This window comes from Cervus elaphus, chromosome 6 (assembly GCF_910594005.1).
Source record: "Cervus elaphus chromosome 6, mCerEla1.1, whole genome shotgun sequence".
Taxonomy (NCBI): domain Eukaryota; kingdom Metazoa; phylum Chordata; class Mammalia; order Artiodactyla; family Cervidae; genus Cervus; species Cervus elaphus.
In genome coordinates, this window is record NC_057820.1 from 4233141 (window position 1) to 4256809 (window position 23669).

At 49.8% G+C, this 23669-nt stretch overlaps 1 protein-coding gene across 8 annotated transcripts in view; it reads right to left on the reverse strand.

Moving 5' to 3' along the window:
* Window positions 1-23669, reverse strand: part of TBC1D14 (TBC1 domain family member 14) — a 103304-nt gene that overhangs the window by 21055 nt on the left and 58580 nt on the right. For 7 of the 8 annotated variants that reach the window (XM_043906095.1, XM_043906100.1, XM_043906098.1 and 4 more), the window contains 5 exons: window positions 10376-10494; window positions 8419-8501; window positions 6982-7099; window positions 4789-4895; window positions 993-1073 (listed from right to left, as the gene is read on the reverse strand). In XM_043906095.1, coding sequence (XP_043762030.1) covers window positions 993-1073; window positions 4789-4895; window positions 6982-7099; window positions 8419-8501; window positions 10376-10494 — 508 coding nt within the window. Of the gene's footprint in view, window positions 1-992; window positions 1074-4788; window positions 4896-6981; window positions 7100-8418; window positions 8502-10375; window positions 10495-16758; window positions 16895-23669 lie in introns of those variants that run through there. The other variant, XM_043906103.1, reaches the window with a different exon arrangement.

The following is a 23669-nucleotide window of genomic DNA, read 5'->3' on the forward strand; positions in this document are numbered from 1 at the left end:
AAGGAAGGGACGCTCTTCAGGAGCACGCGGGCCTAATTACAACCTGAACCTACAGCATCAACAGTTTGCAGAGTTCTTTAAGAGCAAAAATCTCACAGTACCATCTAAGGCTAGATCATCATCAGATATTTTCTAGGGTCTGAAATCAAGATTTAATTTGATATTACCTTTTATCAACAACTGTCAGTGGAATTAAGGACAAGTAAGGGAATAAACACAAATGAATTCCACACACAGATAACATCAAAAAATCATTTGATCTAGAACATCGCTGGTATAAACGTAGAATATGTGGGAGTTACTGCAGCATAACATTACTGTGTGTTATTTGTAACAAATAACTATGGATAACTTGCTTTATATTTTTAAAATTCCAATACCACATGGTATAAAAAAATATCAGCAAAATAGATACTACTTAACCAACGGAAGCAACCACAATCATTTGTGTGACATGGAAAACTCTGAAAGCATAACCTAGGGAACGGGCAGTGTCCCGTCCCTTTGGAAGACCCTCCAACTCTCCTCTATAGACTGGCACGTGGGTCCTCCTAGGGGCCAGGCTACTGTCCATCAGCGAACAAAGGAAGCCATACATGACGACCAGCCCTCCAGCACGTCTGGACACAGACAACTCTCAGGAACTTGTATCACCTTTCTTATAAAAGCTTTTTTTCTTTAACTCATTTGATCTAAAAAAAAAAAAAAAAAATCCCCTTTTTGGAATTCCCTGGGGGTCTACTGGTTAGGACTCGGGCGCTTTAGCCCAGGTTCAAGCCCTGGTCAAGGAACTAAGGTCTCGTGTGCCATACTACACAGCCAAAAAAAAATTTTTTTAATCCCTTTTCCCAAGAAGATTTCAGAAATTTGCACCAACCACTATTTCAGTTAAGGAAGCTTTCTTTGTTATGTGATAAATAATGACGTGCATAATATTTACAACTTATACAGCTGTGACCAAAAGAGCGCGCTGGTGTTGCCGTCACACATACCTTCGGTCTCTGCTTCGGAGCCTCCCGTGCTCAAAGACCGCCACCGCTCCTTTGCTCGGGCGAGGCAGATGTCGAAGAGCTCTGCAAGAAAAGTCTTCGGTAAGCATCACATGCATACGCACGTCTCCCCAGCACACCAGAGAATACACTGCCGGCTCGTTCAAATAATTAAAGTTCAACCACAGACTCCACATTTACTATAGCTACTTCTTCCCTTCTGGCCGGAAGGCACTTCTGTTTTCTAAAGACATCACCATATAGAAAGAAATACACAAAATGCCACTATGCCTGGTGTTTATTACACCGCCCACCCATAAAGCTGTTCTGTTTTGATGTGCTTGATGAGGCTATGGCCTCACTAGACTCTGAGCTCCTGGGGGTAAGACTGTGAGAGCCTCTGGTCATATCTGAATCCAGAACAAACAGCACCAGGACTGACACAGATCAGGACCATCGGTGAGCACGTGACTGATGAGCAAGGTGGGAAACAAGCAGAAAGCCCATCTGGTTTCAAAGAAAGACCAGACGGACCCGCTACCCCCGGCCCAGTCTTCCTGAACTTGTTGCCTGAAAGTGCGGGAAGGGTGAAAGCAACACAGGCAGAAGTTTCAAAAATAAATGTTCTCAGTGGCAGCAAAGTAGCAAGACAGTCTCTCATAAGACAACCATCAAATCTCCATATCTGGAACTTATTTGTTCACTCTTCTCTTTGGGTAGTCTGGCACTAGTGAAATAACTTGAGCTCACAAATCTCTCTGCCGTGCACAGACCTCCACGCCCCACCCTTCCTCAAAGACTGAACCCAGAGACACCTCCGAACCTCTGCTGGCCCATCCAGCCCTGGGTGCCTCCCGGTTCCTCTGCCTCCAACACTGCCCAGCCACTGGCTGCCCTGGATCATGAACAGTCACTGAGACTTCCATTGCTGCTGCCCAGAGAATTCCTACCGCTTTATTCTTTCCTTCAGTACTTCTGGAAAATAAAGCAGAGCACAACTGCCTTCCAGACAGTAAATGATATTTTTAAAAATACAGGAGAAATTCTAGTAACACTATTGTGTTGTAACAAGCGAAATTGTGATTACCAACCTTCCTCTAATCTTGTGAAGGAAGGACCTGACTACGCTCGTCTGCAAGGGCAGAACAACTATGAAACGAAACATCACATTAACTTCATATTAACCTGGAAGGCAGCATGTATCTGAGCTCAGCAGCTTATGGGACAAACCTGGGGATGTGCTGAGCGGGAGCCACAGGGTCTGGGGCGCCCCTGCCCGCTCTGCTTCCAGGAGGCGGGCGGAGCTTTGCTCACTTTGGCAGGAGGTGGACGAAAACCACCACGTGGCCCCTGACCACGGGGAACCGCTTCCCAGCGAGGGATCTGACAGTTAAAGCACAGAGGCGGGCAGCCCTGGGGTAGCATAGGTCAGAGGGCAGTTTTCACAACACCGCCATGGTTTAACTGGCACGCGTTTGTGGGCAGAGAGGGAGTTCAGTGACTCCACCTTCTTCCCGGAGGAGCTCCCAAGTGCAAGGCTGACTCCCCCCAGAGTGAAAGTAACGGTACTACCAGGCTGACGTTCAGCGACTTTCCAACTGCACAGCCACAGAAACAGCAAAACCTTGGGGCTTCCTGAATCGCAGCACGGGCTTCAGGGTTAGCTGACTGACCTGTCAGCGTGGCTGACAGGTTAGCTGACAGGGCTGACAGGGCTTCAGGGTTAGCTGACTGACCTGTCAGCGTGGCTGACTTCCTCAGTAGGGAAACAAGGTCAACAGCTCCTGCCCCTCAGACTGCTGTCAACGTTCCCCAAGACGTGAGAAAGGACCTATCCGATGCCTGGCCTCAAGAGGGGGCTTCAAGCTCATCAGTGTAGTCACGGTGGCTTCCATACACAGCCAATCTTGAGACTAAGGAGGACCCAATAAGGTGGCATTCACACGCATTCATTCACTCCTTCATCCATCCAGCCAACCCTTCCTGAGGGCCTGACTGTGCAGAGAGGTTGTACAGGGTTTCAGGTGACGGAAGGGACATGAAGGCATGAGGCCCCAGCCTGCTGAGCACCAAGTGAGGTGGGTAGCTGACTTCAGCAGCTAGTTACAGAAGGAAGACACAATTTAAATAAAACAGGCCGATATCGAGACTTGCGCGGACTGTCAAGGCATGTGACTGATTAAGCCATTTAGCCTGATACACTGTGATACAGACCTATGGGGGATTTTAATTTAAATGAAACCAGTGCAGCCAATGGTGAGAATGAAAAATTAAATAGAATCCACACACACAGAGAATGCTGCATTGCACCCAGCTGGCTTAGAGCTGTTGACACGTTTAGAACAGTCCCTGTTCTTGAGACAAATGGTCGTCCATTCTTCAAACACTGACTTCTGGGGAAGCTTTTGTGAAACCATTTCCACAAGTAAATGTTACACATCTTTTCACCTACAGAGGTTAAGTTTTGGGCAGGTATGGGCTAACCAAAAAAAAAGAAAAAATGGAACTCTGAGGAGATGACAAAGAAAAGAACCAGTAACCATCCACCCAACCAGCTGTCACTACTCAAGAGGAAGAACACTGCTGGCCGGGGCTGAAATTGCAGCGTAAGATCAATATCTTAAAAATAAAATTTACAACAACAGTATGAACCCCAGCCACAGAGAAGATACAAACCAATCTATTTTACACTCAAGGGCCTTCAACGGGGTCAAAAACCAGCCACCACCAACTCTACAAGCTGGGCACTAATACAGAGAAGACAAGGAAAGAGTTCCTGGCCTAGGCAGTGTAGACCGCAGACAGAGAGGAAATTTGATATTACTTTTATGAACAACCGTCAGTGGAATTATGAACAAGTAAGAGAGTAAACACAAATGAATTCCAGACACGGAAAACACCAAAAAAAATCATTTTATATAGAACACTGCAAGTCTAAATGTAGAATATGTTTATTCTAGACTGCAGACAGAGAGGAAGGGAGGGAAGTAAAGATTCCTGTTTACCGGGCACTTCACTGTGGGCCTGAGCTAACAGGGTGGGTTTCACCCCGGGTCCCAGCCTGCAGAGCGCTGGACAGGGAGGGAGTGAAGCAGGGGACACACTCGTGGAAGAAAAGCTCGGCCGAACTGTCCAAGGGCATGCAGCGGGACAGACAGCCCTGAGAAAGCAGGGTCCAGGAGCTCTCTGGTGGTCGGTGGCTAGGACTCGGGGCTTTCAGTACTGTGGACCGGGGTTCAATCCCTGGTCTGGGAACTAAGATCCCACAAGCTGCGCAGCATGGCACCTCCAAAAATGAGGGTACAGAGCTCCCCTCCCTCTGGACTGAAGCTACTAGACCCTTAGGGGCCAGGCTGTAGCATACTGTGCTGTCCCCGCTAAGCGGCTTATATATAAGACGCCGGGGCCAGGCGGGATCACAAAAACCCCAAACACAGCACCTCCACAGACAGAAACACCCCCCACACACTGTTTTCCTGTCCCCATTAAGGCTTGCTTTCCACAGGACTTGAGGAGAGATCCCGGCGTGACTCAGCCCACAGATGCCCCACCCCGTGTGTCAGGGAAGGAGGCGGGCTCAGGAGGGAGGCAGGCGTCGGCTCTGAACCACCAGATGACTGAGGCACCCAGGGGGAAACCCCGGTCCCCACTCCACCACTTCCCAGAGGGCACACTGGCCTCTCGAAGGACACGGCTTCGTGGCAACGGCTGCCTTTCTTCCTGACCGGGCACACAGGATGAAAGACACCTCGGGACCGAGGGTAGGCTCCCCGGGCTGAGGACCACGCAAGCCACTCACCGTGGGTGATGTTTAACTCGTTGCCAATGGCTAAGCTCCAGACCTTGCCTCTCACGCTGGGAGGGATTCCCTGCCACCACAAATCTCGAACTTTTCTAGAGCACCACCTGGACGAAAATGGAAGCATGAGCCTTTATCAGTTTGTTCTCAGTGAAGAAACACTTGTCTGCCCATATGCTTAACCCCAAGCCAAAGAAGTGTATATCACAGCCCTGGCCTCAGGGGGCTCACAGCTCAGCGATCTGTACCGACCAGGAGACCAACGGCTGCCTTCCACTGGGCAGTGAACATGCCAGGCACACTGCGGGCACTGCTCACGCACAGAGGGCACCAGCAACCAGAGGCGCCCAGAGCCCTGCTCCGAAGCAGAGTCTGCCTGACAGAGCATTCCGAGCAGACGAAGAGTGGGAAGGGCTTTCTGAGCGGAAAGCGCAGCAACAAGAGACGACCTGGCCTGCTCCGGGAACCGCACACAGCTGGGCAAGTGTCAGGGTGAGGGGGCCAGGAGGCACCGCCGCAGAGCGGCAGGGGGCGGGCAGACCCCAGGGCCTCGTGACGGGAGCCAGAGGGCACAGCCGCCCACCTCCGCAGTGCTGCATGCGGGCGAAGCACTCAGGCAACGAGCTGAGAGCGGACTCACACCGCTCCGAGCTGCACAGGGGGGCTGCGTCTGCTGCACACAGTGAACACACGCTGCTAACAGACGGGGACAAGCGTGAAGGTGCCGAAGGGAGCATGGGCTGATGGCGCAGAGCCCACGGCTGCAGCCCCATCCCACCCTCACCTGGGAACCTGGAGGAAGCCCCTTCTCCTCTCTCACTCAGCGCCCTCCTCCCTAAGGCCAAGATGATGAAACCTCTCCCCACACAGAGGGCCTGAGAGGATGAAATGGGGAGGCCACAAAGGCAGCCAGCACAGAGCCTGGCACCCGGCGCGGGTCACTGAGTGGCAGTTCTGGTGTGCATGCGCGCCTCTGGATGCCATCAAGCATCAGGCGGTGCGGGATGGGCCTGACCGGGTCCTGCCACCACAGAGGGAGACAGTCCAGGCTTCTGAATACCTCAACTCTTGTTACTGGGCCCCATTTGGGAAGAAGAGCTTTCTGACCATGTGTAGCCTACTAAAGACACTGCCTAGAGAAACAGGCTCTGGGCACAGCGTGTCGTCCCAGTGGAAAGCCTCAACACAGTGATCTCCCCCCAACCCCACCCCCAGTGATGAAGTGAACGCCAGCCAGGGTAAGTGCCAGAGCAAGTCCCCAACTTCCTGACCCACGGTTCAGGTGGAAAGGAAGAAAAAGAGGAACTAGCATCCAAGCCTCTCCACAGCTCCCGCTGATGGGGCGAAGCCCAAAAGGAGCCACCAGCCTCTGTGAGTGGGCCTGGGACTGCTGTCCATCCACACACCAGCCCCCAGCCATCCACACACCAGTCCAGGGCTGCTGTCTGCACACTGGCACCCAGCCACCCTGAACACACAGGAGGAAAAGATCCACAGCGCCTCTTCAGACAGAAAGAAGACAGCAGCTGCAGTGGGTCCTGACTCCTGGGGGCTGTCGTCAGAGCAGCTCCCGCACCCCGGCTCACTCAGAGGACAGAGACACTTGAGCAGACGGTGCAGTGTACCCGGGGGTCCTCTACTGGCACCTGGAGCCAGGGCCAGGGCAGAAAAGGCTTCCCCAAGGAAGACTGAGCTTTAAGAACAAAGCGTTAACTGGACAAGTAGATACGGGGCAAGAGCACGTGAGACAGCCGGAACAGAACAGGCAAAGGCCCTGAGGCTCCCCAAGGGAAGGACTCGTCCAAGCAAAGGAGTGGTGAAAGGTGAGGCCACAGGGAAAGGGACCGGCCACGTCACGGGAGGCCCACCAGCTAAGCCACGAAACTCCCGTCTTACACGGGAGTCACAGGAAGCTGCTGCCATGTGAAGTGTGGAAGTGACACAGGACTGTGCCGCAGACAATCCTCTGACTGCTGAGGACACGACGAGGGGGAAGGGGCGGGAGAGGAGGGCTGCCACAGCGCCCAGGGAGGAACAAGGCTGAACCAAGGCAGGGGAAGGAGACCGTGGCTCAAACTCATCAGGTAACTTCATCAAAGTCTGTGACGCGAGCTACACTGAATACAGCTGCTTCCCATAAATTCTGCCAGGAAACGACATGCCATCCAGGGTGTCTGTGAGGTCAGAGCTTACATTGTTTCCCAGTTGGGCAAAATCTCGTTGTTCCAAGTGAGGACCGCATTTCCAATACTTTCTTCTAGTCTGCATCTTTCTTCCAGCTGCTTTTTCCTCCTCTGGGCTTCTTTCAGCTCTAGACATCACAATTAAAAAGAAGAAGAAAACATCTGTTAGCTGATATCCACTGATTCTCAGCTGGGCAACTTTACTCAAAGAGTCAGGCTGCAAAAACCCCAGAAAGACAGCACTGAAGTGGAGCAGTGTTTAAGACCTGACCTGGTTCATCGCACAGCTTAGAAGTCTAGAAACCTTAGCTGCTATTTATCATTCAGTCAGCTTTTTGTAACACACATATCATATAACATGTATACAGAAAAGTACTCAGACAAGAACATGACAAAACTATCACATAGTAGACAAACCCATGGAATCACCAGCCCGACCAGGCGGCCGCACAGGAGCAGACACCAGCAGCTCTGCGCTCATCACCCAGTCCCCTTCCCGGTGGGACCTGCACCCTCACCTCTCACAGCGTAAGAGTAACTCTTAGCATGCAGCAGCAACCTAGAGAAATACCACGCCTTTTCACTTACATATACCTTCTTGGGGGGTAAAATACACAAAACATAAAATGTCCCACTTTATCCCCGTTAAGCGTGAAGCTCAGTGGCATGAAGTACATTCACACTGTTATGCAACCATCACGGTCACCTTCCAAACTGGAACTCTGTCCCCATGAAACACCCACTTCCCATGCCATCCCTTTCCCGCTCCCCAGCCCCTGGCAACCTCCAGTCTAATTTCTGTGTCTGTGAATCTGACTATTCTATTGGGTTGGCCAAAGAAGTTCATTTGAGGTTTTTTGTTGGAACTTTGGCCAATCCAATAGATACCTCATATAGGTGGAATCATACAGAATTTATCCTTTTGTGTCTGGTTTATTTCACTTAGAACAATGTCTTCAAGCTTCATGTTGTAGCATGTGTCAGAACTTCATTCCCTTTTAAGGCTGAACGATATTCCGTTGCACGGGCAGACCATGTCACTTTATTACATACACTTTTTAAACATCTAAGAATCGTAGGGTTTTTAGGTGTCATGAGGCACTTTAACAAGTCCCAACACATCTCCTTCTAAGTAAGGGGAGCTGAGCCCACGGAGGGCAGAGAGCCACCTCCCCATCCCTACGAGCTAAGGCTTTGCCCACCCTTGCACTCTCATCCTACACAGACTCTTTCCTCACGTAAATTCAAAGTATTACCTTGAATAAAGTTACCAGGAATGAATAGTTGGCAGAAATGTACATTTTTGATGAAAAATTATAAATTTCAAAATATTAAAGGCATTCACCAAAGTTCAGGTTCTAAAGCTTCGAAAGGGAGAGAGAAAACGCCCGGGAAGGCACAGAGCCCTGTGCTGCCCTCCGTGACCGAGACGCGTGAGCTCCGCTACCTCGCTTCTTGGCCTGAACCACCATCTCTTCATACTGCTGCCGGTGCTTCTGAGCTTCTTCAGCTGGCTTTGCTGGGAGATTTCTTGATAGGGAAAAAAAAAAGATTTTTCACCATTTTAAATATTAAAGAGAAACTTGAAGCATCGTTTACTTAAAAAACGAGAAGCTCAAAGACCAAAACCACCTTTGTTAGATGATAAAGACACAGCCTAAAAAAATTTTTTTTACAAAACTAAAATAAAGCTCATTTTTAAAAACTTTAAATCTGAAGGTTAGCAGAAAGAAGAAAATAGCAATTACCCACAATTCCAACAGAGATAAACACTTAAATCTTTTAGTGTCTTTTTTCACCCCAGGTCTCCAAAGAAACTTTGATTTGACCACATGCATTGATCACTGTCAGCAGTCACTGGTGAAGTACTCTAATGGCATATATTATATATGCATGAATCTACTCCCTGGCCTGTCTTTTAAGTGTGCAAGTCTCATACTAGCTATGTGGTTCATCTGTCTGATATCTATATCTATATACACACATACACATAGCTTCATACAGCGATTCTAAACATCTAAATGTGGTGGACAGCTTCGAATTCTGGTTAAAAAAATAAAAGGCATGTTCTCTTTCTGAAACGTGCTGGTGAGTTTGCTGGCTCTGGAGAACTGGGAGGGTGGCCACGTCTGGCTGGCTGGCTACCTCGCAGCGTCACCCGCACTCCCCGCGCTGAGCTGAATGACTGTCTCTACTGCACGGCAACAGCTCACGTCTCAGGGAGCATCACAAGGGCTGAGCTTCACAGGGTGGCAGCTGTTACCCACAGTCCCTAAGTGCCTACCTACCTCCGAGCCCGCCATGTCAGTTTCTCTTCCCACCTACCCATACATCCACAATGTCCAACGACCAAAAGTTAACATCAGAAGACACATATTGCTTCTTCAGACTTCATCAATTTTAAATGTCAGGGTTGGCAGGGACCTTAGAAATTCTAGCTCAGTGTTTTACAATCTCTCTTCAAGGAAAAAAAAAAAGTTGTGGAATCTTTCTGTTCAAAAATAGGGTTCTATGGAAACCTGATGTTAACTAGTGATAAGCTCTGGCCTGGTACGATGGAGCAATCCCTTTATCTAACTAAGGTCTCCAAACACGATCCGCAGGCCAGTCACCGAAACCGATCTCGTCAGTTCCAGGCAAACCAGAGGCTGGAAGGGAGGGGACTCACTAGGCTCACCCAGCCTGTTTACCGTAGCACATCCTGAAGAACCAGCAGGCTAGTGCAGGCACTGTTCTGCCGTTGTCTGGGGTACCTCCAAAACACCCTCTTCAGAGTATTCACTCTGCTGTTTCTTACAGTTACAAGCCAGTCTATAATTAATAACAGCTCTGCAAGTATTTAGACATGCTACATTAAAAAGTCACTTGAACGGAAAATCCGGGTTGAAACTTCTAGTTTAGGGCTTCCCTGGTGGCTCGGTGATAAAGAATCTGCCTGCCAACACAGGAGACTCGGGTTCATCCCCTGATCCGGGGAAGATCCCACATGCCACGGAGCAGCTACCCCTCTGTGCCGCAGCTACTGAGTCTGTGTTCTAGAGCCCGGAGCTGCACCTGGAGAAGGCACTGCAGTGAGAAGCCAGCCTCCTGGACTAGAGAGGAGCCTCTGCTCTCCACATCGAGGGAGAAAAGCCTGAGCGGCAGCAAAGACCCAACAGAGCCAAAAATAAAAATTAATTAGTTAAAAGAAACCCACTTCTATGTTACATGAAACTTTTCCCAATCAGTCATACTGTCATACAGGATACACATTAGCACAGGGGACAGACGGAACCTGTGTTTTCAATAAGTGACGTGCCAACTTGTTCTTCCCCTCATGACCCGGTCCTTTGCTAATGAAACGGTGACCACAAATGGACTTATCCCCCAAAAGAAACTCTCTACAGACTCTTGTTCAGACTCACGCTGGTCTGTCTTCCAGGATGAGTGCGGTGGTGGAAAGAGGCTCAAAATCAAGATTCTTCCTCACATTCTGCTTCGGAGAGGGAGGCTTGCTAGGTCGTCCAGCCTTGTCTTCATATTCCTAGGACAAAGAAACCAGGGATAACTCCAGGCCCAGCCAATTCTGAGGTTACAAAGTAAGAAAGCTGTTTTGTTATGAATTATGAAGTCCTTTAAGTTGACTGTGAGGATGACACACTGACAGTATTTCTTGCTCTTAGAAGGAAGAACTGCCAGTGAGAGGCTTCCTGCAGCTCTGCCAGCTCAGGCCATCACTTCACGGGGACTGGGGGCCTTCCACACCAGCAGGGAAGTCACTAAAGATCTCATCCTTCCAGCTGCCCCTCTGAGGGACCACAAACATTGACTCAGGTCTCCCATGCATCGTCTGTGTAAGAGGCGTGTACTCTGTCTTCTGGACACGGTAAATCTGAAATGATTGTTGCAGTGGCCACCAGGAAGCTCAGAGTCAGAGTGACAGCCAATTCTGGCACTCCTCTGAACCCCTGGCTTCATCTCCCACTCCCATCCTAAATTTCTAAAGCATTTTCATTTATCCCACTGCATTTTATCGATTTTTGTTAACTTTTCAAATCTTTTCCAAAATGAGGAAGGAGATAAAAAGTTTTTGCTTGCAGGTGCTTAAAGCTGTTTCATTTTCTTAAAGCAGAAACATCAAAAAAAGAAATTCTTTAACACCTTTGTATGAAGCCATCGTTGCCAGTTGGTACATAAATAATTGTGCCATGCCCTGGAAATCTTGGAGCAGTGTCCGCACCTTCAGGTCACTAATCTGTCCTGTGAACTGCAACCACAAAACCTCAGTCACACCTAGTGACCCACATTCCAAACACCCAACCAGCAGAGTTCAGGAGAGCCAAGTACCCTGGGCCCAAGAGTCCAGTTTCTAAAATCATGTGTGTATCCTTGTGTGCATGGGCGCATGCTAAGTCACTTTGTCACACTGACTCTCTGCAACCCTATGGATTGTAGCCTGCTGGGCTCCTCTGTCCGTGGGACTCTCCAGGCAAGGACAGTGCAGTGGGTTGTCATGCCCTCCTCCTCTGTACCCTTAGCCTTCTGCAAAAATAAAAACGAGCATTTTCTTGTTGTCTATTACAGACAAGGCTCTCAGGACTCTCCCTTAAGTCAAGGCAGCCGAGCTGGGAAGGTTAGGACAAACAACAGAGCAGTTGGCCTAAGATTTAAGTGAGCACTCCAGATGCAACAGAAGCAGTATCAGGAGTGGAAAGTGATGAATTGCTAAGTGAATTTTATTAACTCTAGTTGTTAATGGGGTGTTACTGGTAAAATTATTTGGCTATCGATTACTCTCTCAGACAGAAAAGCCTACTGAGGTTTCTAAAAAGCTTAAAGGAAAAACTGCTTCCTCAGAACCCACAGGTTGTGAGAAGGGTGTGCCCCGAGACGCAGGTGGGAGGGGCAGTTTCTGAACCTCTGGACGTACAGGGTTAGACGGCTCAGCGTTGTTCGTTGCTGTTGTTCAGTTGCTATGCCGTGTCTGACCCTTTGTGACCCCACGGACTGCAGCACACAAGGTTTCCCTGTCCTTCACCATCTCCCAGAGCTTGCTCAAACCCATGTCCATTGAGACGGTGATGCCATCCAACCATCTCATCCTCTGTTGCCCCCTTCTCCTGCTCTCAATCTTTCCCAGCATCAAGGTCTTTTCCAATGAGTCACCCTGATGTAAAATGGTTCCATTAAAATCTAAAATGACCTCCGCTTACCCAAAGCTGAGAAAACGGACTCGTGTGTTCAGCCATTCAAACACTTGAGCACCTCCATGTGCCAGGCACTCAGCTGCAACTTAACATGGTAATAAACAACTATGAGGAAGTGTCATATGTAGCACCTGAAGCAGAACCTTGAACTTTATAGGAAAACTATCTAGAGTTGTGCTCAGAAAGGTTCTGAGACACGTTGCATTTTAACAAGCATTGTTAATGAACACCCTGTAAAGTGCTACTCATGTGCTGACCCTGGTCTGATGAACTACATGCCAAGGCCAAAGAAGCGGAGCCCCAAGTTAGATGCCCCAGAATGTGGATGCCCATTGCCACTTGCTACTGGGCGCTTTATCTCCATAACAGTCTCTACGGCAGGCGTCACCGTGTTTTACAAGTAGGACCCCTGAGGTTCAAAGTGACTTGCCCCCAGGCCCACAGCCAGCAAGGTGCTGAACCTGTAGGACTCTCCTCTCCGACCCTCTGCGCAGGCCTGACCTCCCCCGCGGATACACTCAAAACACGTGTGCAGCCGTGGAGAGAAGGGCCCAGGGCCCATTCAAGTCACGTGTGGTCTCTGGGGCCAGACAGGCCCGGCAGCAAATTCAGATCCACCAAGAACCAGCCTCGACCTCCGGCGAAGCACAACGAAGCCTGCCGGTGCCTCACTTCCTCATCTGCAACACGGGGAACAGCGCCTGGCAGAGGGGGCTGTCTCAGGAGTGGGGCGAGGCGAGTGAGGCAGCCAGCGCAGCCCCCGGGGCAGAGGGGTGCTCCCGGAAGGCTGGCCCCGGCTGCTGTCTGCCACGACCGTTTTCCCCTGGGGCCTGAAACTATGTAAGGCAGGGGGAAAAAATGCTCTATGGCCAAACAACAATCAAGGAGCCCTGCAAAGTCTGCAAAGAGCACAGATATGAAAAGGAGTTGTAACGTTAATTAAATGCCTTGATTTGTGATCTTTAAAAGATCAGTCTCTTCAGTGGGAGCTCAGAGGCTCCATCATAGATGATAAAACACAGCACAGCTGTAACGAGCCAGGCGCTTCCCAAGGGCTTAACACACGGGACTGGCTCAGCTGCCCCCTCACGCCGCCCCGCCCGGAGAGAGGACCTGCAGCGGGGCGGCCCGGAGGGGGCCGCAGGAGACGAGCAGGGGCACCCAAGCCGCCCACCGCAGGCTGCACGGGCCAGGAGGCGTCCACTCACTCACGTTCAGTCCAAATAAAGCTTCCATCTATGACACAAACCTGTGACAGCCAATTAAGTACCGACGCAAGGCAGATACTTATGATTTACTCACATACTGCACGGCATGATTAAAAAAAAATAGGCCTGTCCCGTCCACACTTGCAATCCCAGGGAAGGCCTCTTCAACATTTTAAACGGCATTTCAGAACACGAACAGCTCTGGAGATTGTTAACAGGTCCTACTCCAAACCTAGTGCTCACACTGCTACCTAGAGAAGTCAACAGTAAGCTCATCTTCCAAACCGGACAAGCCAACATCAGGAACAAGAGAGAGGACGCGTCACTCTCAGGAAAAAAACAACTTTCAGCTGTGAGTTTATCAACATTGAGGTCAGCATGTGATGTGGCAAGAGCTGGAGATTTGGAAGCAGAAAGACTCAGTTCTAAGTCCTAGCTCTGATCTGAGGCAAATCATCTTGCTTCTCTCTCAGCCATGAAAAGGAGCAACTGTGAAGACTCCCGCGATGGTGAGGTGACGGACATGCGTTCTATGGCTGCCCATAAAGTATGAGCCCTTTCCCTGTGCCAGGCAAACGGCGGGGTCATCCCTGCCTCAGTCCAAGTCACCATCTCAAAGCTTCTTCTCCTGGGGCCCCGATGGGATCAAGTTTCGAAGTTTTCTGGTTTAAACCAAGTAACAATGCCATTCATTGCTGTGGAAGTCCTGCAGGCTAATAAAGATAAAACATCCACTCAAGGAACGGCTACAGATTCCAACACCCTGTATAACCTGAGGGAATTTAGAATGGAGTTCTTCAAAGTTCTAGGGGCAAATCAGTTTAAATGGTCATGACAGCATTTTTTAAATCAAACAAACAACAACAAAAAAACCAGGGTGCACACAGTAAGGAGACTGTGTTTCAGTTCTATACCTACTTATAGCTGTGCCTTTTAAGAGCACTGAGTCTCAACCCAAACTGTCTAACCCAGGGATAGGAGGGCGGGTGCCAAACAAGGTTTGCAGGCCACTCATTCAGAACAGGTCATAGTCCCTGCCGGGAGTGGTTTACCTCGTATGCTGCTGGGAAGGTAAGACCAGCAGCAGAGGGAGAGCAGCAAACAAAACCTACTGTACCCCACCCCAAGAAAACCGACTGTACTAACCAGGGGCTAACTGCGGGGCATGTCTGATAACCCAGCAAAGGGTCAGGACAAAAAGCAGCAAGCAGGCAGCGAGCCAAGACAGCTGAACAGGGCCTCGACACCACACAGGGGCAGGGACCTCATGTGTGAAGGGGACGTGCAGACCCCAGGCCTGAAGGGCTCATGCCAGCTGGGGCAGGAAGATGCCAGCAGAGGCTGCGAGGCCAGGGCAGATAACAAACCACGCTGTGAAAGGGCAAGCCACAGCTGCGGGAGCCCCAAGGACAGGACACCGATGGCTGGAGCGAGGCAGAGAAAGCGTTTCCTAAAGGGTGCCATCTCAGTGCACAGAGGACGGAGGAGCTGGGCTAGAAGCCACGAGAGCCAGGCATCCTGACAGCATGACAGCGGCCAAGAGACAACGCTCGGCAGGCCTGTCTGTGGGCGGCACGGGCACTTTAAACCGGGAACGATGCTGAGTCAAAGTTCTGTTCCAGATTTCCCCAGCTCAGTAATGAGCTACCTGGAAGTGATGGGACAAGCTGAGAGCAAAGGAGAGAAAGAGAAAAGGAAGAGCCAGCCTTGGCGCAGAGCCAGGCAGTGAGCAGCCCAGGGCGCGACGAGCCCGGTCAACACAGCCAGCAGCAAGGTCTTCCTCCTGTGCACGATCCGAACAGCGCATCAGACTCCAAAACTAAGTGTGTATACTCTGCTGGTTAAAGAAGAAATGACAAAAAGTCTACCTCAACAGACATTTGCCTAAGAGGAAACGATCAAGATTCCCAAAGGGTGAAAAGGAGGAATTCCTGGGAGAATGACCAGAGGGGTGTCAATGCTACTCACAGCACTGGAAGAGCGCGGTGAAAGGCAGCCGTTTATGCCCCAATGTGGCAACAGAAGCCCCTCAGCTTCCTGAAGTCTACCTCAGCTACAAGGAGAAAGGGTCATCAGTCAAAACCTGTGCTTATGCCTTGGACTCAACTGGTTACAGTATCAAGAGGAGCTTTTTAAAACAAACAGAAGGTTTTAGAGGTATGTCTAGAATAAAAGCACAGCAGGTCACCACCTGGCACCTATTAGAAGACTAATAAGCCAACAAGAGTGACACCACGGCCACCACCTGGGCACAGGCGAGGGCCCTGCCAGAGAGGCGCTGGGTGGGAGTTGGCAGCAGGCCTGGGTCTGAACCAGCACTTCCCGACCATCACCACCAGCAGCGCGACCTTGAGCGTGTTTCTTCAGGCCTCCAAGCCTGTTTCCCCATCTATTCAATAGGAATGAACCAACATAACACACAGCCATAGCAGGGGTCCAAAAAAGGCCAAGGGGTGTTACTACAAAATGATTTCTCATAGTTTTTCCCCACTAAGAAGGGTGCTTAATAAGGCTGCGGTGAAGACCAGATGAACGTGAAGCATCCAGAACACTGCAGCGGGCTTTGCCCTTTGTAACGAGCAACTTTTGGGGAGGGGTGAGCGTGGTTTTGGAATGTGGGACACGAGACGGGTTATGTTCTGCCATTTACAGCGAGTAGGAGTAGCCTGAACAGGTCTTACAAACACTGGGACTTCTGAAGCGACAGTCCTCTGTGACCAATGAGGCTGACTTCACAGTAAGAGGGACCCCCGGGATCCTCTGAAGGGCTCCTCCTACTTCACCTCTTTCACCCACTTACTAGTCTTTTCCCCAGAAAGCATCCTCTAGGTTACCGGAAATGTTGGCATTTGGGAAACAACTCTCAGGAGGCCTGTCATAGTCCTTCCAAAACATGTAGAACACAGACCTTCATCTGTGGACTGGTGAATTAAATGGAATAAATCTGAACTATGGGTTTTAACAAGCCTGCCTACTGTTGCCATCTGACCACCTTTATTCGCACGTGCAGCGAACAGGGGGGAGTAGGGTCCTGATCCCGTACAAAGGCTTCCCCACTCAGGCCTCTAAGAGGGGTGCCTGGCCTGTCCTCAATCTGAACACCGGCTTGCAATCCCCTTGTGGGCGATGAGAATCAGGACGCGCCGGTGCTCCCTCTTACGGTCTCCCACGGTACCCGTTAAAACTCAACCCTTTCCAGGGCACCGCAGACAAAGCACGGCAGTTGAGGAGGAAGGCGCAGCGCCGCGGCCGCATGCAAGCTGCAGCTCGCTGGAGCAGAGAAGATGCATGGAGCGCCCACACATGCACACAGCGCACCCACGCGGGGACCTCCGGCCGGGGCCGGGCAGGCGGGCCCCCCGGAGGGGCGTGCTTGGGCCCGGCTCCACTCACCATGAACGCCGTGGGGCTCAGAGGCGCGCGGCCGGCGGCTCCATGCCCGAGCGGGGCTCCGCGGCGGGACCTCGGGCGGCGGCTCCGGCGGCTCCGGCGGCGGCGGCGGGCGGGCGGAGGCGGCAGGCCGCTCAATCGCGCGCAGACGCCGCGCAGCCAATCCGCGGCTCGGGTTCGGCGCGTTAGGCCTGGCTCGCCGGGGACCCCGGCGCCGGGGCGGGACTGGGGCCGGGCCCCCGAGGCCCTCTGGGGTCCCTGCACCGCGGGCCAGGCAGGGGGATCGCGCGGCGCCCTCAGGACCCCTCGGGGCGTGCCCACGCGGGCTGGGGGGGAGGGGGGGGCGGGTCTAGCCGCGGGATGCCCGCCCCGATACAACCGGACCTGAGTGCTGCCCGCACCGAGCAAGTGACTCTGCGCGCTGAGCACAGACACCACGCTGCAAAACTCTCCCTCCGAAGGCCAGTGGCGCAGCGCCGGGCAGCATGCGCCAGACCTCTGCTTTGTGAGACTTCTGAAAATGAGACGCGTATGCTACCAGAAGGAACTGCATAAAAATAGTATCACTGGTAACCCCCGGGGAGTGGGGTGATAGCTGTTTTCTTCTCCTCTTTGTACTGTTCAGTTCAGTCGCTCAGTCGTGTCCGACTCTTTGCGATCCAGTGGACCGCAGCACGCCAGGCCTCCCTGTCCATCACCAACTCCCGGAGTTTACTCAAACTCATGTCCATCGAGTCGGTGATGCCATCCAACCATCTCATCCTCTGTCATCCCCTTCTCCTCCCGCCTTCAGTCTTTCCCAGCATCAGGGTCTTGTACTGTACTACAGTTCAAATTTTTCCACAATAAGATCAGTTCACTTAAAACGTTAGGCTGCACACAGAAGCGTAATAGTAGAAATCTGACGAGTGATAGCTTCTAGGGGACTGACTGGGAAGGGGCAGAATGTATCACTGGGGGTGACAATTACTATCTTGATAAGCATTCCTCAAAACTAATTGAATAGTATGCTTCAGAGGAGAGCATTCCACTGTTTGCAGATCATACCTCAATGCTTTAAGTCTTAAAATCTACTGTGAGGTCAAAACGATTGCTGGTCAGCCCATGGGTCTAATGTTCAAGGGCTGAGCTCTGGGTCTGAGACAGCACAGACCCTTCTTCCTTGATGGAAACTCACAACTCCTCAGACCATGGAAGGAGGCTTTCCCCAGCTGATTTTTCTTAATAATAGCATTACCAAGTTACCACTAGAAACTTCACTCAGAAACCTACAGTGTCCATCAAGCTGCGGTTGAGGAGTCAGACAACAATAAGACATTTTCATAAGTCGCTGGCAGTTGCAGCCATTTTAGAAAGAATCTGGCAGTGTCTTATATATACAGTTCAATACACATCGACACAACCAAGTGGCTAAACCACCACCACCACACTTGTAGGAATCTACCCAAAAGAAATAAAAAATACATCCACAAAAAGTCTTGCTAGCAAATATGCACAGCAGCATTATTCATTATAGCCCAAGACCAAAAAAAATCCACTGTGTGAGGAATGTATAAACAGCACCTACAGTGATGAACAGGGGCAATGATACATGCTGCACATGGACAGCACACAGGCGAGCCTCAGGGCACTGTGGAGTGAAAGGCAGACGAAAGATAATATGCATTCCATTTATATGAAATGTCTTTGATAAGCAAATCTCTCGACAGAAAGCAAATCAATCTTTGCCTGGAGCTGGAGGTGGAAGTGGAGATTCACTACAAATAGGCATGAGGGAACTCTCCTGAGTGATGGAAATATTCTACATCTGGGTTGCAGTGACCGTTGCGTAACTGTGTAAGTTTATTAAGAAATCATGAACATGTGCACTGAGTGAATCTGATGGTAAATAATCATACCACAATAAAGCCATTTGTTAAAAGTAATAGGATAAAAGGGGAGAGGCTGATTCTGGCTGGAAGGATTAAGGAAAGCCTTGTTTACAAAACTTACTCAAAATCTGGAAGTAAGACAAATGCATGGGGGAGAGGTGTCTCTTCAGTTTATACCTGGATGTTTTTAACCAGCCTCCCTGAAGGTTTTAATCCTCTAGGAGATAAGCCTTGCTACCCACCACTCGATTAGAACCCAGAGACTGTGAGTGACATATTAACTTGCACATTTATGTCAACTGAAAGCTTAACTCCAAAGGTGACGTTTTCCTACCCTATTCTTTTATTTAAATCTAACCTAGCAATCTTATTCTAATTCTTTTTTTGGTTTTATAACTATCTACTTCCTCAAATGTCTTTGGAATAAATTTTTCCATCTTACTGCTTCATTTCACACATCTCCTCAATCTTTAACCCATGATCATTTTTTTTTTTAAAAAGGTAAATGTCATCAAAGAATGGTAGAGTAACTGTTTTCCATTAAGAGAATAAAGTGACAAACAACCAAGGTCAAAACACAAACCTGACTGGCTGCTGGTGCATAAAGAACAGTTAGGCGCAACTAGAGAAGGCAGAGATGATCTGGTCATGAACGTCTGAACATGGCCACGGTCAGGTGCTGTTGCAGAAATTACTGATGATTTTTTAAAGCCTAATAACACCTTCATGGTTGTGTAGAGGCTGAACGGTGATGTATTTATGGGTAAGATGTCATGATACCTGCAAGTTACTTTCAAGTGATTCCATTTTTTAAAACTAGAAAGGCATGATAAAATGAATATGGCAAAATGTCAACAACTGTTCAATCTAAGCAGAGCATATATAGCTGTTCATCATGAAATTATTCCTTGAACCCTTCTCTAGGTTTGAGGTTTTTCTTCACAAGGGGACTAAACCAGTACGAAGGCCGACCTCATCTTCAGATCTCATCTTAAATACCTTCCCTGCAGAAACACTCTCTTCCCTACCATGCAAGCTACAGCAAGGCCCTGTTCATCTCCCTCCTAGCATCACGTTCTGTTTTCTCACAGCACTTAATCAAACCTTGTAATTATACGACTCTCTGATTAGTACTTATTTCCCTCAAGAGACTCGGAAACCTCTGAGGGTGGGGACTGGCTGTTGTCTCTCCACCACTGAAGACGAGCAAAGCCCCCAGCACAGAGGAGACACGCAACCTGTGTGAACTCCGTCATTCTCCCATCCGTCTTTTCATCTCTCCCCAAGCACTAGTGCTTGGCCCTAGGACTAAAGATGAACAAGGCTCCTGTCCTCAAGTCCCTCACAGACCAGCAAGCAGATGATTACCACACTCTGTGGGTGCTTGATCTGTGACGGAGAGGAATCGGAGGCCTCCAAGAGCCCCAGGAGAGGCAGCTGACCCAGCCTGAGGAGTTACTGTGTCCTTCCAGAAATAAGTCCTGAAACAGGAAGAAAGCTCGTTCTGTTCTCAAAGATAGGCGTTCTCAGCCTCTCCTACCAACATCTAGTCCACACGTACTTTAGAGGTCAGCCAGCTGGAGCCCGCAGACTCACTCAATTTAAATATGACAGACACGTGTTAAGCATGGGCTAAATACATATTAAGATAATGCTTACCAAAAACACACTGCTTATCTCCTCTGGCAGGTCATAACCTGCAAGTTACTTTAACAATAGTTTCTATCACATATTTTAGATCTGAGTACCATTTATAAAGTTTTAACTATATACCATGTGAGGACAGGTTGAATCTACTAAAATTTGAAACTTAAAAATAAGAAGTCAACAGAGCCTCTTTTCTATCTCAGTATGGCATTAGATGTGACTTTTATCTTAATTCACCTGTAAAGAATTCTGCCTCCTGAAGTTTCTGAGTTAGCCAGAGCTCATTCCCAGGCTACCAGCACACTTGATTTAGTTCCTTATTGATTAATCTACAACAAGGTTGTCTCTACCCTCTGAGGTCAAGGAGGTGAGACTGGGTGATGTGTTCCATGCAGCACCCTAACACACAGCTAACAAAACCCAGCCTTGCTTCAGGCCACTGGGCTTCAAAGGAAAGGACCGGCTCCAGTGCCCAATTGAGGAAACTGGTTAAATAAACCAAAATATGGCTACACAAAGGCCATAACTTAGTGCGTAAAAATGAGATCATGGGAGAATACTTAATGATATGGGGAAATGTGTATGTTGTCACAGAGATAAGAAAAAAGTCTACAAAGTGGCGTGCTTTGAAATGCCCACATTCATCCATTTAACGGGCTTCCCTCGTGGCTCAGACAGTAAAGCATCCACCTGCAATGTGGGAGACCTGGGTTCAATCCCTGGGTTGGGAAGATCCCCTGGAGAAAGGCATGGCTGCCCACTCCAGTATTATGGCCTGGAGAATCCCAAGGACTGTATAGTCCATGGGGTCGCAAGGAGTTGGGCATAATTGAGAGACTTTCACTTTCACCCATTTAACAAATTTGTATTAACCATCCAATAAAGCTAGGTACTGTTCTAGGCCCTGGAGAGAAAGTGAAAAGCAAACAAGGTCTGCTCCTAGGCTTCGTGAATTCATATTCTGGGAGGGGTCAAGAGGCAGGCAACAAAGAGGCAACAAGCAAGTGGGCAAGAGTTTACGACGGAGAAAAGTGCTGTGCAGAAAATACCCGACAGCCCTCTGGCAGAGGACGGTCCTTCAGACTGGTGGTCAGGGAAAACTGCTTAGAAGACACCACCTAGGAGGGAGCATCTGAGGTGTGAGCTAAGACAGATGAGTCCCATTCAACACTCTCAACCCCGTGAGCTGAGTCAGTCCTGTGCTAGGCTGAGGGACGGCCCCCAGACACGCCCATGTCTTAATCCTGGGGACCTGTGACTGTTAGTTTACATGGTAGAAAGGACTCTGCAGGCAGGATTAACGTTATGGGCCCTGAGATGGGGAGATTACCCTTCATTATCTGGGTGGGCCCAAAATAGCCACAACTGTCCTCAGAAGATGCAAGCAGAGGAGGGCGTGACTATAGCAGGGGAAGGCAATGCGCTGATGGCAACAGAAACTGCAGTGATGCAGCCACAAGCCGAGGAAGGCCAGCAGCTTACAGAACCTGGGACAGGAGGCACCGGTTCTCTCCCGGGTCTCTAAGGAGACCAGCCCTGCCGACACTTTGATTTTAGCCTGGAAGATTCATTTCAGATTTCTGACCTCCTCACTACAGGAGGATCCATCTATTGTTTTAAGCCACCAAGTTTGGCGGTGATTTATTGAGGAGCAGCAGGAAATGAGTATAGGCACCATGAGCATCCTCTCCCCACCCCCTCTTTTCCCAGACGCAGCAGCTGAGGCTCTGAGTAACTTCCCCGGTTAAGAGACAGCTGGTCAGGGACAGGGCGGGATTTCAACCCGGGCAGTCTGGATCGAGCCTCTTCCTATCAACTCCCCTGGTGCACAGTATTCAAACTACGACATCAGTTTACCACAGTCGTGTCCCCTCCATGGCCCTAAGGCCACACTAACTATCAGACACGGGCATAGGATCAAGGAACAAACCTAACACCTGCCTGTTAATTCAAGGATACCACGGAGTGGGAAAGACTGAGGGCAAGAGAAGGGGGCAACAGAGGATGAGATGGTTGGATGGCATCACTGACTTAATGGACATGAGTTTGAGCAAGCTCCAGGAGATGGTGAAGGACAGGGAGGCCTGGCGTGCTGCAGTCCACGGGGTTGCAAAGAGTCAGACACGACTGAGCGACTGAACAACAATGGAGCTTCCAGTGGCAAAGACAAAACTCCAGCTGAAGTGCTTCCACATGCTGACAAGATGCAAAGCGACATTCTGAGTTCAACTTAGACTAGTAACTTAAAGGACAGTTTAGAGGAAACTTAAAGGAAAGTTCATAGCCTTACCCCTCTCAAATCTGACGTTTCTTCAAGTCCCACGTGGGCGCTTGCTGCCTATGCCTCCTCCGAAGGGTCAGCTATGCTCCATGCATCACAGCCCAAGACAAGCCAGCCAGGCCTATGCCCAAACCCCTGGGAAAGGCCCAAGATGTGTCTTCCCTGCTGATCCAACAGTGTTCACAGATTATAAAATACTTTAAAAATCTCAATCTTCCATTGGGAATTAGATTGATGTGGGAAAAAAGCAGTTTTCTCTGGCTGTCAATATTTTTGTATCAACACATTAAATTGTTCACGGAAGCACAGGAGCATTTGAAAGCTCCCAAGGGCCACCTCCCCACATCTTCCTCCGAAGCGGCCCGGATTCAACTACTTGCCTGGAACACGCTTTGCTGGTTCAGGTTATTCAGCAGGCTACTCAGCTGCAGACATGATCACCGGAGCCCACAGTCAGTCACAGACCAGGTTCAGAAGACGGACAGTCCCCTCTGAACAGTCCCGGCCAGGGCGTCTTCAGGGTCAGACTGGGCAAGTCTCCTGAGAGCCGATCGTGGACACGCCAGAGAGAAGCTGCACAACTCGGTCACAAACGTGTGCCCGCGAGCGAAGCGTACACGGTCCCCTGGGTCAGAGGAAGGCTGGGGAGGGTAGGCCGGCAGGGCGCCGAGCCTCAGGTGAAGAAGGCTTTCCTGTTTGACTCTGCCTGCCTCTGTCATTTGGGGATTCTACAGGTGTCTTTTTCATGAACTATTTTTTATAACTTGAAAAAAAACAAAACAATTTTTAAGCTATTTCAGATGGAATTCAAGACTGATTTTGCCAACTACAAATTTCCAAAACACACTGAACACTCCTGACAGAGGCAAAGTTGTTTTATTTTATTTTTTTAAGATTTTTATCCACTACAAGAGTAAAGGTATAGCCCTGAGGTGAGACCAGAACATGAGAAGCCACTGACATTTACTGAGCTTTCACTGGACACCAACCACTGTTCCAGGAACATCCACACTTAAAAACAAGATGACTGCAGTAGCTTTTATGTATTTATTTTGGCTGCACCACGCAGCACACAGGGTCTTAGCCTATCGGTCGAACCCGTGGAAGCAGAGAGT